The 16,251-nt window shown below is 46.4% G+C and overlaps 1 protein-coding gene across 1 annotated transcript in view; it reads left to right on the top strand.

Annotated features, from left to right (window-relative positions):
* Window positions 1-16,251, top strand: part of Kiaa1549 (KIAA1549 ortholog) — a 157,063-nt gene that overhangs the window by 78,332 nt on the left and 62,480 nt on the right. Inside the window, exons 5-9 of the mRNA XM_045160547.1 lie at window positions 10,063-10,193; window positions 11,968-12,151; window positions 13,120-13,179; window positions 14,308-14,456; window positions 15,808-15,985. Coding sequence (XP_045016482.1) covers window positions 10,063-10,193; window positions 11,968-12,151; window positions 13,120-13,179; window positions 14,308-14,456; window positions 15,808-15,985 — 702 coding nt within the window. The remainder of the gene's footprint in view (window positions 1-10,062; window positions 10,194-11,967; window positions 12,152-13,119; window positions 13,180-14,307; window positions 14,457-15,807; window positions 15,986-16,251) is intronic.

Raw genomic sequence — 16,251 nt, 5'->3', positions numbered from 1 at the left:
TTTGAACACTCCAGTGTTTCAATGTGATAACAGATGTCATTTTATCTATGAACATTAAATAATTTATCTCTGATGAACTGAGGTATATTTGAAGCCCTTCCAATCATATCTCGTAATGTATGGAATATTACTGGAGTATGGACTTGAGTTCATGGTCTCAAGAGATCAGACTCCTGAGTGGCTGAGACTACAGGGGTGACATAAAGCTGCATTCCCACATTCCCATGAGATGACACATAGATGTCATATCCACCTTGGGCTCCGGAACCAAACAGACAGCCTGGCTCACCCTCGTGTAGCCCCGGACGTAGTTGAGCAGCCTGCTCTCTGAAGCTTGGCTCAGAGTCATGGAGTCTCTGAGAAGCACACAAGCAGCCCTGACACCCCACCCTTGAACCTTCTTGTTAGTCCATGCTGAGCAAATTGGTCCTCGAGGCCGAGTAAAGTCACCTTTGCACCCTTGTCTTATCAAAGCGTTCGGCCTCCCGTGGGGCTCTCAGACCCTGACCGTCACCCTGCCTCACTCCTGAGAACCCCTTGTACCCCCGGGAGTGGCCTTGCCCCTATACAACCCATGGAAGCCGATGTGCACCCCCCAGCCAGTGGTGCAGTCTCATAGTCTCTGCAGCCCAGTCCACTGAGACCCCTGCAGATACTATTACTGATGTTGCTTATGGTGAAAAGACTGTATAAACACTAGGCCTGGAGCCAAAGCCAGCCCAGCCTGCCCAGTCAGCACTCTAAACCAACGGCCAGGAAAAAGTATATATTTATATATATATATATATTTGGTTTTTCAAGGTAGGATTTCACTCTAGCTCAGACTGTCCTGGAATTAACTCTGTCGTCCCAGGGTGGCCTCGAACTCACAGAGATTCTCCTGCCTCTGCCTCCAGAGTGCTGGGATTAAAGGTGTGCACCACCACACCCGGCAAAAAGAAGTCATTTTTTAAATTCACACGTGTTCATGTGTTTTTGTGGGGGTGTGTGTGTGTGTGCTGTGGGCATGGGGAGGCTAGAGGGCAACCTCAGGTGCCATCCTCAGGAACCCCGCTAGTCTTATGTTGGCAAGGAAGCAGAGTGTTCTTGAGAAGTGAAAATAAAAAGTGATCTGAAGTGGGGAGGAGTCGACCCTGAGCACTCTGGACTGGGGGCTTTTGTGTACTGAGCATGAGCCTGTCCTTGGCCTGTATGGAAATTAGACGTCAAGGTGGGATGAAGTTTATTGGTTAAACTTAAATGTACAGAAAGGGCTTTGATTGGTTGATGAATCAAGAGAAGAGCTGGGGAGATGGCCTAGCAGATAAAGCATTTGCCTGTGAAGCCTAAGGACCCAGGTTCGATTCCTCAGGACCCATATAAGCCAGATTTGCAAGGTGGCGCATGTGTTTGGAGTTGGTTTGCAGGGGCTGGAGGCCCTGGTATGCCCATTCTGTCTCTCTGCCTCTCTTGCTCCAATAAATAAATAAATGTTTTCTAAAAAAAGAATAAATAAAAGAGCAGACTTAGAGCTTACAGGGGGAGGAGGTACCCCAAAAGTTCCAAGAAGGAGGAGGACACAAGAAGTGAACAGAGGACTGTTCCCACTCCCCCTCTTGATAGCCAGGTTTAGAGCTGAACTGAAGTTATCTTCTGGTCTCACCAGGGCTGAGTCTATCTGCCTTTTTTGAGATAAGTTCTCTCATTGGCCTGGAGCTCACCAATTAGTCTAGGCTGTCTGCACAGTGAGCCCCAGGGGCCCTCCTGTCTCTGCTAGTGTGCCTCACCAGGCCTGGTGTTTAAATGTTTTTTTTTTTTTTTTTGGGGGGGGTTTCTTGAGGTAGGGTCTCACTCTAGCTCAGGCTGCCCTGGAATTCACTATGTAATCTCAGAGTGGCCTTGAACCCATGGTGATCCTCCTGTCTCTGCCTCCCGAGTGCTAGCATTAAAGGCGTGTGCCACCACACCCAGCTTTTAAAAATATTTTACTTTTATTTATTTATTTGACAGAGAGAAAGAGGCAGAGAGAGAGAGAGAGAGAGAGAGAGAGAGAGAGAGAGAGAGAGAGAGGGAGAGAGAGGGAAGGAGGGAGGGAGGGAGGGAGGGAGAGAGGGAGGGAAGGAGAGAATGGGAACATCAGGGCCTTCAGCCACTGCAGATGAACTCCAGATGCATGTGCCACCATGTGCATCTGGCTTATATAGGTCCTGGGGAATCGAACCTAGATCCTTTGGCTTTGCAGGCATGCGCCTTAACCACTAAGCTGTCCCTAGTCTAGCCCTGTCTGGTATTTGTATGTGAGTACTTGGGATTGAAGTCAGTTCCTCATGCTTGCAAGGCAAGCACTTCACTAACTGAGCCATCTCCTAAGCCCCCATAGAAAGCACTTTATTATGAAATGCATCATATAAAATTGGTAGAAACAATGGATCCACTAGATATAAAAATATCAATGTAGGGATTTAAGAAGGATGAAAAAAGATGAAAAAGCCAATGTAACATAATGCCTCCAAGGAAACACAATACCTTTTCAGCAGTAGACTGTGAAGAAAAATAAATTGATGGATTACTTGAAAAAACAATTTTTAAAAAGCTGGGTGTGGTGGCACACATCTTTAATCCTAGCACTGGAAAAGCTGAGGTAGGATTGCTGTGAGTTGGTGGCTAGCCTGGAGCTACAGAGTGAGTTCTAGCTCAGTCTGGCCCATAATGAGACTCTGCTTTAAAAAATACAGTAATGATTCTAAAAAAAACTCAGTATGCTTGAAGGAAATACTGACGGACAAACCAGTGGAAGACAATTCATTATGTAAATGAGAATTCAGCCAAAAGTTACATAGTATTAAAAAAGCATTAAACACAAACCATGGAACTAAATATCTCAGTCAGTGAAATAAAAAAATGTGGTAGAGCCAGGTGTGGTGGCGCACGCCTTTAATCCCAGCACTCAGAAGGAGGAGGTAGGAGGATCACCATGAGTTTGAGGCCACCTTGCGACTACATAGTGAATTCCAGGTCAGCCTGGGCTAGAGTGAGACCCTACCTTGAAAAACAATAACAACAACAACAACAAAAAAACCCAAAATTGTGGTGGAGAAGGGAAGGGGATGGGCTCTGAGATTGATGAAAGGGAGATGGGAAAAAAGAAAAACAATTGTGGTAGGGGACCTCAACAGCAGGATATATTAAGCAGAAGAAAAAAAAATTCTGAGCTTGAAGATAGGGTTTTTGAAATAATCTAATCAGGGAAGGAAGGAAAGAAAAAGAAAGAAAGAGGAAGTGAGGGGGAGGGAGAAAGGGAAGGAAGAGGGTGGGAGGAACAAGAGTGAAAGATAAGAGAAAGAAAGAGAAAGAAAAGAAAAAAGACAGGAAGAAGAAAAAGGAGTAGAAATATTTGAGACATGGATACCTTTCATATAATGGAAATTTCATGGAGAAGAGAAGAGGAATGGAAAAGCGGAGTCCATAAAATAATGACTGTAAATGTTTCAGATCTTTGGAAAGATACGAATATCCAGATCTAAGTTGAAAGGACCCCTAATAGACCAAAACCCAAAGTTCCTTTCTGAGGCATATTATAGTTCAGACATAGAGGGATTTCCAAGAGCAGTGGATATGTGAGGGAATTTCCATTATACTAACTGCACATTTCTCAACAGAAGCTTTATAGGTCAGGAGAGAATGAGATGAAACAGTTGTGAAAGACATGTACCTACCAACTAGAGAATATTATACCCAGCAAAACTGTCCTCAGAAATCACAGAGAAGTCAAATCCTTCTTAGACAGGAAAAACTGAGGGGTTTACAACTACCATCTGGCAGTTACAACTACTGTCTTTACAAGAAATGTCTGAGGGAATCTACACTGAACATGAACTGATAACAAGTACCACCATGGAAGTGCAGAACTTGCTAGAAAAGATAAACACAAGAGAAAGAGAAGAAATTGATACAGAAAACAAGTGAATCACAAAGGTGAAAAATAAAAGAGGAAGAAAGTAACAAATGATACACAAACTGCTGGAAAAAGTTTTATCCATTTATTTTTCATGAGGTTTTTGGAGATGATCATAAAAACACAGGCAAAAGAGTGAACACTAACAAATGGAGTTACAGAAACAGAAACTACCAACAAGGTGAGGAGACCATCTACAGAATGGGAAAAGGCATCCACAGAGTATTCATCTGTCAGCTCTAGACTATGTAGGGAGCTCAAACAACTGAATAGACTTACCAGTTTCCCTGTGCTGACCATGGACACATTGTGTACATGTATTGAAATATCACACTCTAAGCCTGGTCTGGTGGTGCACACCTTTAATCCCAGTACTTGGGAAGCAGAAGCATGAGATCACCATGAGTTCAAGGCCACCCTGAGACTACATAGTGAATTCCAGGACAGCCTGGGTTAGAGCCAGACCCTATCTCAGAAAACAAACAAACAAAAACCCCCAAAACAATAAAAAGAAATATCACTCTAACCCATAAATATGTATCATTCTTATGTGTTAATTAAAAATAAAAGTAAGTTTAAAAATGGGAGCTGGAGAGATGGCCTAGTGGTTAAGGTGTTTGCCTGCAAAGCCAAAGGACCCCAGTTCAATTCTCCAGGACCCACATAAGCCAGCTGCACAAGGTGATGCATGCATCTGGAGTTTGTTTGCAGTGGTTGGAGGCCCTGGTGCACCCATTCTCTCTTTCTCTCTGCCTTTTTCTCTCTCTCAAATAAATAAATAAGATAAAATAATTTTTTTAAAAAAGGGCAAATTGCCATTTGTGGTAGCACACACCTTTAATCCCAGGACCGGGAAGGCAAAGGTAGGAGGATTACCATGAGTTCAAGGCCAACCTGACACTACATGGCGAATTACAGGTCATGAAGCCTGACCTCAAAAAAAGGGGGGGAGGATGACTTGAATAGGTATTTTTAAAAATAGGATATAGAAATGACCAGTAAGGATATGAAAAAAAAATACTTGTAGTTGCCTTCTTGTTGCTGGGACTAAACACCCAACCCAAAGCAGCTAATGGGGGAAAGGATTTACACTGGAAGGCTTTACAATGGCAAGGAATTGATGGTAGATCAGAGGCTGCTCTTCACTTCCTGGCCAACATCAGGTGGAAAATAGTAGCAGGAAAGTGAGCCAATTTGGTAAGGGAGAGCTGGTTATAACACCCCGAAGCCCGCCCTTGCCAACACACCTCCTCTAGCAAGGCTCCACCTCCCAAACTGCCACCAGCTGGAGAGCAAGCATTCAGAACACAGAAGTTTGGGGGTCGGAAAGTGATTCAAACCAAGACGACGCTTAACATCTCTAACCATCAAGGAAATGCAAATCAAAACCAAAATGAGACATCAGCTTGCTTCATTTAGAATGTCTAATATGAAAAGACAAAAAGGCCGGATGTGGTGGTGGTGTGCCAAGACCCCTGACCAGGAGCCAAGTCCCCCGGTCACCCAGGAGTCACCCAGAGAACCACCACAGAAGCCGAGACACTCGAATGCAAAAGCAACAGTTTACTTTATTGCAACCCTAGGCCTGGGCTCTGTCCCCACAGTCCGGCACAGTGGAGTTAGGGAGAGAGCCCCTTTCTTTTGGGGTAAGGGGTTCATATAGGAATTCAAACAAAGAAGTAGGGGATAGATACATGATTGATTGATTTAAACAGTTCTGATTGGCTTGGGGTTTCAGCAGGCAAAGTTGGGGGCAGGAGCTAGGGGCACTCCAGGCAGATGAAGTCATCTCCATTGTCCTTGAAGTGGAGATTCCTCAGAAATGTTAGGGGGAAAGGCAACAATGAAGCAAGCAAAGTTTACAGAAGCAAAAGGTCAGCACATTGGTCGGCTAGTTCTGTATTTAAGTCAGGCAGGCCTGGGCCTTTTTTTTTTTTTTTTAAACATAAAATGGTTATATTTGGTCTCTCAGTGGTGCATACCTTTAATCTCAGCACTCAGGAGGCAGAGGTAGAAGGGTTGCTATAAGTTCAAGGCCACCCTGAGACTACCTAGTGAAATCCAGGTCAGCCTGGGCTAGAGTGAGACCCTACCTTGAAAACTGCCCCCCCTCAAAAAAGACAAAAATACCCAATATTGATGATGAGTTGGAAAAAAGGGAATCCACATATACTTGTTTCTTTGTTGTTTTTTGAGACAGTGTCTTGCTTTGTAGCTCAGGCCTGTCTCAAATTTGTGAATTTTCTGCCTCCACCTCGCGGTCATGTAATGCTGATGGGATTGTCAGATAGTGCAGACACTACGGAAAACTAGAAGCTTACTGTTGTACTCTCCAAGTTGCTGAGACAGCCTTGCAACTGCACACAGTTTATGGCAGAAAGGTGTCTATTTTAGTTTGTAAATCTGGGGGAAGTTCCACCAATGTTGGGAGAAGCTGGCTCCATTTTGCAGATCTGAGCAGAGAGAGAAATCACCAGCAGCCAGCACCACAATCGTGAGCAAGTCAGAACCCAAACTGCTGTCTTCATACCTTTGCACTCAAATCAAGATCCCCTAAACACATCTTTTAAGGCTGGACCCCAGGATCTGCCCCCAGTGACACCTTCTGCAGCAGGCTGCTGAAGCAGCAAGCTTAACTTTAATAATAATAATAAAGAAATACCTGAGAGAATGGGCTGGAGAAGATGGCTTAGTGGTTAAGGCTTTTGCCTGCAAAGCTAAAGGACCCTGGTTCGATTCTTCAGGACCCATGTAAGCCAGCTGCACAAGGTGGCACATGCATCTGGAGTTTGTTTGCAGTGGCTGGAGGCCCTGGTGCACCCATTTTCTCTCTCTCTACCTCTCAAATAAATTAATTAATTAAAAAATACCAGAGAGAGGGAAACAAAACAAAACATACCTGAGGGCAGGAGAGGTGGTTTTAGTGGTTAAGGTGCTTGCCTTTGAAGCCTAAGGACCCAGATTCAATTCCCTAGTACACTCATAAACCAGATGCACAGGGTGGCACATGTGTCTGGCGTTTGTTTGCAGTGGCTAGAGGCTCTGGCATGCTCATTCTCTTTCTTTCTTTCTCTCTAATAAATCAATAACTATTTAAAAATAAACAAAAATAGAAAGTAGGCGTGGTGGTGCATGTTTTTAACCCCAGCACTCGGCAGGCAGTGGTAGGAGGATCACTGTGAGTTCAAGGCTACCCTGCGATTACAAAGTGAATTCCAGGTCAGCCTGGACTAGAGTGCAGCCCTGCCCTGAAAAACCAAAGCAGACCAAACCAAACCAAACAAAATAACCTTCCCCCAAATACCTGAGGGACATACATTCACATTCAAATCAGCACCACTTAAGTACTGTGTGATCTAGATTGGTTATATATTCCAACAACTGACATCAGTGTGTTGAAGAGAACTCTTTTTTTTTTAAATTTATTTATTTATTTATTTGAGAATGACAGACACAGAGAGAAAGACAGATAGAGGGAGAGAGAGAGAATGGGCACGCCAGGGCTTCCAGCCTCTGCAAACGAACTCCAGGCACGTGCACCCCCTTGTGCATCTGGCTAACATGGGACCTGGGGAACCGAGCCTCGAACCGGGGCCCTTAGGCCTCACAGGCAAGCGCTTAACCGCTAAGCCATCTCTCCAGCCCATTGAAGAGAACTCTTTGTATTCATGGTTTTGCAGCTCTGCTCACCAAAATACACAGTGCATCACCGCATCTGTCCATGTGGTCACTGACAGATGGACGGATTAAAAAAACTGGTTGCGGGGTGTGGTGGCACACGCCTTTAATGGGAGGCAGAGGTAGGACAATCACCTGGAGTTTGAGGCCACACTGAGACTACATAGTGAATTCCAGGTCAGCCTGGGCTAGAGTGAGACCCTACCTCGGAAAAAAAAATAATAATAATAAAGAAACTGTGGCACAAGTATACAACAAAATATTATTCACTATAGAGAACAGAACCCTCTGGCTTACACTGGATAGAACTGGAGGACATTATGTTAAATGAAATGTTAGAAACACAAACCACACACCACATGTTCTTCCATGTAGAAGTTGGAGAGCAGATCCCAAAATAGAGTGTGGAATAGTGGTTCCAGACTGAAACTTGTGGGGAGGAGGCGCGGGGGAGGGATAGAGAGAGGAAGGTTAAAGGTTCCAGGGTGCAGCTGGATAGGAGGGATAGCTTCTTGCTTTGTGGTAATTAGGATAACTATGGTTGACAACAAGTTAGTGTGTGTTTCAAAACATATAGCAGAGAGGATTTATGTGTTCCCAACATAGAGAACTATCCAAGGGACAGTTTTACCACTTAACCCTGCTCTGGTCATGAACAATTGTGCACGTGTATTGAAACATCACACTCTAATCCATAGATGTGCTAATTAAAAATGAAAATACGGGGTTGCAGAGGTGGCTTAGTAGTTTAGAGTGCTTGCCATCTATGCATTGAGGGCCTGAGACTGCCCCACTTCAGTGCCCCAGGACCCACCTAAAAATATGGGTGTGGCCATGCTTGCCTGTTACCCTAGTCTGTGGAAAGCGTGGGCAGTGTTCGAGACTGGAGAATCACTCAGGCTTACTGTCAAAAGGGGGGGTTCCTGGGCTGGAGAGATGGCTTAGTGGTTAAGCGCTTGCCTGTGAAGCCTAAGGACCCCTGGTTCAAGGCTCGATTCCCCAGGACCCATGTTAGTCAGATGCACAAGGGGCACACGTGTCTGGAGTTCGTTTGCAGTGGCTGGAGGCCCTGGCGCCCCCCCCCCCCCGTCTGTCGCTCTCAAATAAATAAATAAAAATAAATGAAAAAATTTTTTTAAAAAGTGGTGCTTTGGGTTGAAGAAGAGGCAGTCTCAAGGAAGTATAGGCTGGAACAATAGAGGGAGGGGCGCCCACAGCTCTCTGGCTGTCTCACTCATAGGCATGGTGTATCTCGACGTACACCTTGCACACACCACTCCAACACCTGCACACACCACACACTCCACACATACATGCATTTCAAGATGAATAAAAATATGTTTTAAAGTGAAGTGTTATCTTAAAGAAAGGACATAAGGGCTGGAGACATGGTTTAGCAGTTAAGGCTCTTGCCTCCAAAGCCCAAGGACCCACATTCGATTCCCCAGGACCCACGCAAGCTAGAAGCACAAAGTAGCGTGTGTGTCTGGAGTTCGTTTGCAGTGGCTGGAGGCCCTGGCCTGCCCATTCTGTCTGTCTGTGTCTCTTAAATAAATAAACAACTAAATAAATAATATATTTTTTTAGGGAAAGCATATGGGTCTGGGGAGCTGGCAGAGTGGGTAAAGCACTTGCCATACAAGGGTGAACAGCTGAGTCTGGATTCTCCGACCCCACGTAAAAGCTGGAAGCTCTGGCGGTCTTCTGTAATCCCAGCACTCCTATGGCGAAATGGGAGGGGAGAATTTTTCCACAGCTCACAGGGCAGCATCTTGGTGAACCCAACACTGACCAATGAAATGAGAGACCCTGCTTAAATAAGATAGAAGGTGGGAGTGACCCCGAATAGCTGTCCTCTGACCTCCGCACCCATGCCCACAAACTCATGAAATGTGCATGCGAATGTACACACACGTCATCACCACCATCCCCCACACACATACACCACAACAAAAGAAGAAAAGAAAGAGGGTCTGGGAAGATAGTCCAGTTGATAAAGGGCTTGTCACACAAGCATGAGGAATTTGAGTCCCCAGTACACACATGAAAGCCAGGCATGGTGGCACACGCCTTGTAATCCCAGTGCTGGGGAAGAAGAGATGCCAGGCTCTGTAGAGCTTGCTGGCTGGCTAGTCCAGCCGAATTGGTAAGCCCCGGTGTCAGTGACAAAGCCTGTTCCAGAGAATTAAGTGGGGAGCGATTGAGGAAGATAGCCGACGTAGCCCTCTGGGCCCCCATGCACACGTGCACACACCTGCTCACACATATGAACACACACACACTCACACACACCCCATGCTTCCACATGGAAAAATAATTCATGGTGTTTACTTTCATTCTGTGATGGAATTAGTTTATTTCAATGCTTCCCCCCCCCCCCCCCCGTTTTATTCCTAAATCTTGAAGCAACACCTCGTTCACGGGACTTTGACTTCTGTCTGTCTTTTCAGTTCTTCAGTTTGTGCCTCCCAGCGTGGATACAGGCTTCTGCAACTTCACCCAGCGCATCGAGAAGGGCCTGATGACTGCGCTCGCTGAAGTCAGAAAGCACCACCAGGGCCCCTATAACCTCACTGTCCAGGTGAGAGCTGGCCTCCGACGCCCTTGGAAGGACAAGCTGTCTCATGTGTTGCGTTGAAGATGTGCTCAGCTCTTAGGCCCGCCAGCTCATGTAGCCCACGGTTAACGTCTTCTGTAGCAGGCTTTTTCTTCTTGTTGTTTTGTTTTGTTTTTCAAGGTAGGGTCTCACGCTAGCCCAGGCTGACCTGGAATTCACTATGTAGTCTCAAGGTGGCCTCGAACTCACAGCGATCCTTCAATCCTCTGCCTCCCGAGTGCTGGAATGAAAGGTGTGCGCCACCACGCCTGGCTTCTATGGCATTCTTACCTGTGGTCTCCGTTGGAATGGATGTTTCCAAGTGCGGAGATTACAGGCAGGCCATCCCCCCGCTCCCCACTGCGTGTACGTGGGTACTGGAGATATGAACTCTGGTGGGCCATTTCCACTTTGTTTTTCTGTCTTGTGTGCCCTGGTGTGCTCGGGGGTCATCTCTCCCATCCCCCTTCTTGCTGAGGCAAGGGGTCATTTTTTTTTTCTCTCAGAGAGCGATGCTTTGGGCCCATGTGGGAGATGTGGCAGCTTGGGGTGTCTGATTTAGCCTGGGTGTGGCAATTAGGGAAAGAGAAGGCAGGCAGTTGACTCAGCTCTTGGCACACAGCCCTTTAAGTAATTACACTGATCCCTGCTCTGTAACCTACTTTTGAGCTCAGGTCCTCAGCTTTCTACTGTGGGGCCCCTGTGGGCCCTCTTGGGAAGAATGACTCTCAGCTCTGCTTAAGTGTGTATGTGTGTTTTGAGTCTTGGTTCCCTCGGGTCTGGTTTATTTCAACGTGATCCCATTCCTCCCTTCTCTGTCTTCCAGGAATTTGAGAGAATCTCTGGTTTTCTTCCATTCTCAGTGATGTTGTGGATGTGTCCCCCTTTGTCTAGCTCATTGTTATTTCAGGGGGACTTGGGGTGGGAGGCGGAGTGGGGGAAGACTATAACTACATGCCCTTAGTGCATCACAATGTGAAAATAATTGTAATAAACTGTGTCACATCTTGAAAAATGGAAAAAAATAGAAAGACAGTTATTCTTTTTTTAAAAACTTGGGCTGGAGGCATGGCTTAGCGGTTAAGGCTTTTGCCTGCAAAGCCAAAGGACCCAGGTTCGAATCCCCATGACCTACGTTAGCCAGATGTACAAGGGGGTGCAGGAGTCTGGGCTTTGTCTGCAGTGGCCGGAGGCCCTGATGCACCCATTCTCTTTCCCTCTCTCTGTCAAATAAATAAATAAATAAATAAATAAATAAATAAATAAATAAATAAGTAAACTTTACCTCCTTTTGAGCCAGGCTTGTTAGCACATGCCAGTTATCTCAGTATTGGGGAAACTGAGGCAAGGGGACTTGAGGGTTCCAGATTAGCCTGGACTATATAGTGAAAGAATGCCTTCAAAAACAAACTAACCCCTCCACTGTACCTCCCTTAAAATTTTTTTCATTTTAAATTTGAAGTTCTCTTTACAAAAGAAAACTGGGCTCAGGAGGTGGCTCTGTGATTAAAGGTGCTTGCTTGCAAAGCCTGTGTCTTGGGTTCAATTCCCCAATACCCACATAAAGCCGGACACAAAAAAATGGCAAAAGCATCCTATGTTTGTTTGCAGAGAGTTGTAAGAAACCCTGGCAATTCCCCCCCACCCCCGACATGTACATAAATAAGTAATTTTAGAGTAAACTCCTGAGAGAAATCTCAGTTAAGCTTTCAGCTGTTTTAATTTACTTTAGAAGTTCCTTCTGACTGTCTTCCTTCAGATTGTGAATGTCACTGTTGGCTCTCCAAGGGTGGCTCCCCGCCGGGGCCCAGTAAATATCATCTTTGCTGTTAAAAGCTCTCAGGGATTTCTGAACGGTTCGGAGGTCAGCGAGCTGCTTAGGAACCTGAGTGTGGTGGAGTTCAGCTTCTACCTGGGGTACCCAGTGCTGCAGATTGCAGAGCGTGAGTACTAATCTGTTTCGTGCAAGCAGCTGCCAGTGCTGTTGGTGGTGGTTACCTTGTTGAAAAATACCCTTGGGATGGAGAGATGGCTCAGCAGTTAAGGCGCTTGCCTGCGGAGCCTAATGACCCAGGTTCGATTCCCCAGTACCCACATAGAGCCAGATGTGCAAAGGGGTACATGCTTCTGGAGTTCTTTTACAGCAAGCAGCTGGAGGCCCTGGTGCACCCATTCTCCCTCCCTCCCTTCCTCCTTCTCCCGCGACCCCTGCTTGCAAATAAATAAAAATCTTTTTTTTTTTTTTTTAGAAGGGAGAGTGTTTACTTCAAAAAGTAGCACCTTCCAAAATTGAAGTCCGGCAAAAAACAAATTGTTTTTATGAACTAGACCAGACCAGCCAAATGGCCTGATGATTCTCAGTGTTCTTTAGGATATTATTAATTAAATTAAAAAGCATAACCTACAAAACATAAAAGTCGACAGGAATAAAGCTCTGTTACATATATATAGTGACTTTGATTTATGCATAGTTTGTGCACAAACAGCTGGACTACAGGTGTCCTGGGCATCAGGGGTTGTACTGGGACTGTCCCTAGCGAGCCGGGAGGATGCGTTGTCACTACCCGGAAGCATTGCTGGGAAAGCCCAGGGCTCTGAAGAACAGTGTGCAAACAGATCACTCTAGAACGATGGCACAGGAGAACTTTTGAGTGAGCTCTGAGGAGCCATTTTTGTGGCGGGACTGGGGAAAGTCCTTCCATTTATCTGTCCCCTTTCTCCTGGAGACAAGGGTCTCAGAAACTGATACCCAGAAACGAACCTGGCATTTTGTCTTCTTGAGTGCTGAAGTGTAGGAAGGGTGTCCTGTTGCCATTTATTCACCGCTCCCCAGACCACCTGACTTTCCAGCTGGTAAAGACATGCTTCTTACAGATTTTTTCCCCTCCCTCCCTGACTCTTCCCTTTGTAGCTTTCCAGTACCCACAACTCAACCTGTCTCAGTTACTGAAGTCCTCTTGGGTCAGAACAGGTATGCTCAACTTACGTAATATTTGGGGACTAGAAGAATAAGAGGGGCATATGGAGAATGACACACCCTTCCTGTTTCCTGAAATTAGGGCAAAATGTACTTGAAGTTCTTGGCAAAGAATGAATGAGAAATGGATTCAATTTAGGCTGTGGCAGTGTGTCCCACTGAGTTATGGCACAAAAAGAATTTAAAATTCAGACATCAAGTCCAGGGCAGGTTTTTTTTTTTTTTAAGCAGGAATCAACAGTCTCCTGACAGGATGCAGTTGAGAAGCAAGGCTCTTTCTTTTCTGTCTTGTGTGGATGAATAAGATGGTTTGGGGCATGGGTCGGGTTTTAGAGTGAGGGCATTTCAGAGCAAGGCTTTCTAACCTGGCTTACAAAACTGCACGGGTAATTACACACTGACATGTAGACAGTGTACAAGCAGCACAGTGACTGCTCGTGGAGAAAGAGGGTGGCTAAGGAGTAATGGCCACCTATGGGACCCTGGAATCTAACAAATTTTCATATCCGCATTCCATGTAAAGGCTCACCTCTTTGCATATGGTGTGTGGTCCCCATTTTCCAGTTTTCAAAGTGCGTCAGTGACTTGCCTATGGTTATTTGTCAAAGAGGGTTGCAACCAGTTCAGTTGAAAAGTGCATGCTGTTCCCCCCCCCCCCCCCCCCCCGTATCCTGGCAATTGTCTATTCAGATAATCCTGTCTAACAGAGATAATAGGAGATAGACCTTTCCTGGAGTTACATTGTGAGCCCAAGTCTCAGGACCAGATAGGAACTCCCATTAGCCCTACAAGTTTTGAGATTAAGTTCAGACAGACAGAATGTTTGGTCTTGGGCACTCCAAGCTCAGAGTGCCCAGCTTCTGGGGTCTCCTGCCTGCAGTGTGGAGGGAGCTAGGAAGGAATAAGATTCAGAGTCTCACCTCGATGGCCATCCCTCACCCTATTCCTGTCCAGTGTTGCCCCTCTCCAAGGATTAGCATTTACAGTTTCTCACATAGGTCCACACATGTCTGTATACACAGATCACACACACACACACACACACACACACACACACTTGATATCCACCTTCTTATCCTGGCTGACTGGCTTGGGGTGCTGTGTGTTTCCTGTTGCACATAGTCCTCCTGGGCGTCGTGGAGAAGCAGCTCCAGAATGAAGTGTTTCCTGCCGAGATGGAGCGCAAACTGGCCCAGCTGCTCAGTGAGGTGCCCAGCCGCAGGCGCGTGTGGCGGAGGGCTACGGTGGCGGCTGGGAACAGCGTGGTGCAGGTAGGAAGGAGGGGCGGGGAGAGGGAGGAAAACCTGCGGCCAGGGCCTGTAAATGAGCTCTAGATGCATGTGCCACCTTGTGCATCTGGCTTATGTGGGACTTGAAGAATCGAACCTGAGGCTTTTAGCTTTGCAGGCAAGTGCCTTAACCGCTAAACCATCTCTCCAGCGCAAGTTTTATTTTTGGGGGGCAGGGGGTGTTGAGGTAAGAGATCTGCAGCCATCTAGCTGGAGGGGGGTGTCACTGTGGGTGGGTCCTAGTGTGTAGCCTTAGGTGTAGGGGTGGGTTTGGAATTCCAGTTTAAGCATGTGCAAAGTGCCTGAGCTTTGCCTGGAGGTCCGAAGTGTGCCTGCGTGCCCTGGTGCCGCTGGTGGCTTGTGGCTTTTCTCTCTCTGCTCGGACCTGTGAAAGTGGGCCAGCTTCTTCTGCCTTTATGGAACTTCCCATGGATCTGTAAGCTTCCATAAATATCCCTTCCTCCATAACTGTGTCTGGTTTGGAAGTTCATCCCAGTGACCTGAGGCTGTCTACTACCCCATGTAAAGCCAGATGCACAGTAGTGCCCCCATCTGGACTTCACTTACACTGGCAGGAGGCCCTGGCACACCAATTCTCTCTCTCCCAATAAAAATTTGTTTTGCTATTTTTTTCAAGGTAGGGTCTCAGTCTAGCCCAGGCTGGTCTGGAATCATTCTGTAGTCCCAGGCTGGCCTTGAACTCACAGCACTCCTCCTACCTCTGCCTCTTGAGTGCTGGGATTAAAGGCGTGCGCCACCAACCGAGTGAGGTGCATTTTGAAAAAAAAGTTGGAACTGGCCCGTATGATCATAAATTTGTAAGGGTTACACATTTGGCAGTGCCTGGAGACATGTTTTTGGTTGTCACATTAGGTGACATGGGGAAGGTCAGTTGGCATTGGCATCTGGTGGATAGAGGGCAAGGATGCTACCACCCATCCTACAGTGAGCGCTGGCCAGGATGTCGGGAGCACTGAGGTTGAGAACAGGAAGTACTTAGAGACTCAAGAAGAGATGATAGGATCATTCTTAGTTGGAGAACAACCACACCTTCTGGTGACATGGTGGGCATGTTGAAGCAATTGCTAACAATTCTAGGCTGCCTAGACTTGCCAACCCTGTGCTGTGTGTATCTTATTGCCCCTTTGTCCCAGGAAAGTCAAGAGTAAGACAGTGCACGGTGGTTATTCGTGTCTCTTCCCACTGAGTCAGGGGTGGTGATCAGAGACTGTGGATGGTTGGAGGGAGAGTCATGCAGTCAGAATTAAGGAGCCTGAGAAAGGGCTTGCAAAGTGAAGCCTCCGCAGTGCTAATGGTTTCTGTTACCCCTCAGGTGGTCAATGTGTCCAGGCTGGAGGGAGATGATAACCCCGTGCAACTCATCTACTTTGTGGAGGATCAAGACGGAGAGAGACTCAGTGCAGTCAAATCTTCAGATCTGATCAACAAGATAGACCTGCAGAGAGCAGCCATTATCTTGGGGTACCGAATCCAAGGTGCTATTGCCCAGCGTAAGTCCAAGAATTGTGTCATCCGGGCTCTGCTGGGGTCCAAAGCTGCTTGTGTTCCAACAGTGAGCCTTTGACATGTGGTGACATTTATGGAGGATGCCATTTGTTGCTGAGACCTTTTTATTTTTATTTATTTATCTGAGAAAGAGAGAATGGGTGTGCCAAGGCCTCCAACCACTGCAAACAAACTCCAGATGCATGTATCACCTTGTGCATCTGGGTTACATAGGTACTGGGGAACTGAGCCTGGATCTTTTGACTTTGCA

Source organism: Jaculus jaculus, chromosome 10 (genome assembly GCF_020740685.1).
Source record: "Jaculus jaculus isolate mJacJac1 chromosome 10, mJacJac1.mat.Y.cur, whole genome shotgun sequence".
Lineage (NCBI taxonomy): Eukaryota > Metazoa > Chordata > Mammalia > Rodentia > Dipodidae > Jaculus > Jaculus jaculus.
The sequence above is the reverse complement of the archived record's forward strand: the minus strand, read 5'-3'. Positions and strand labels throughout refer to the sequence as shown.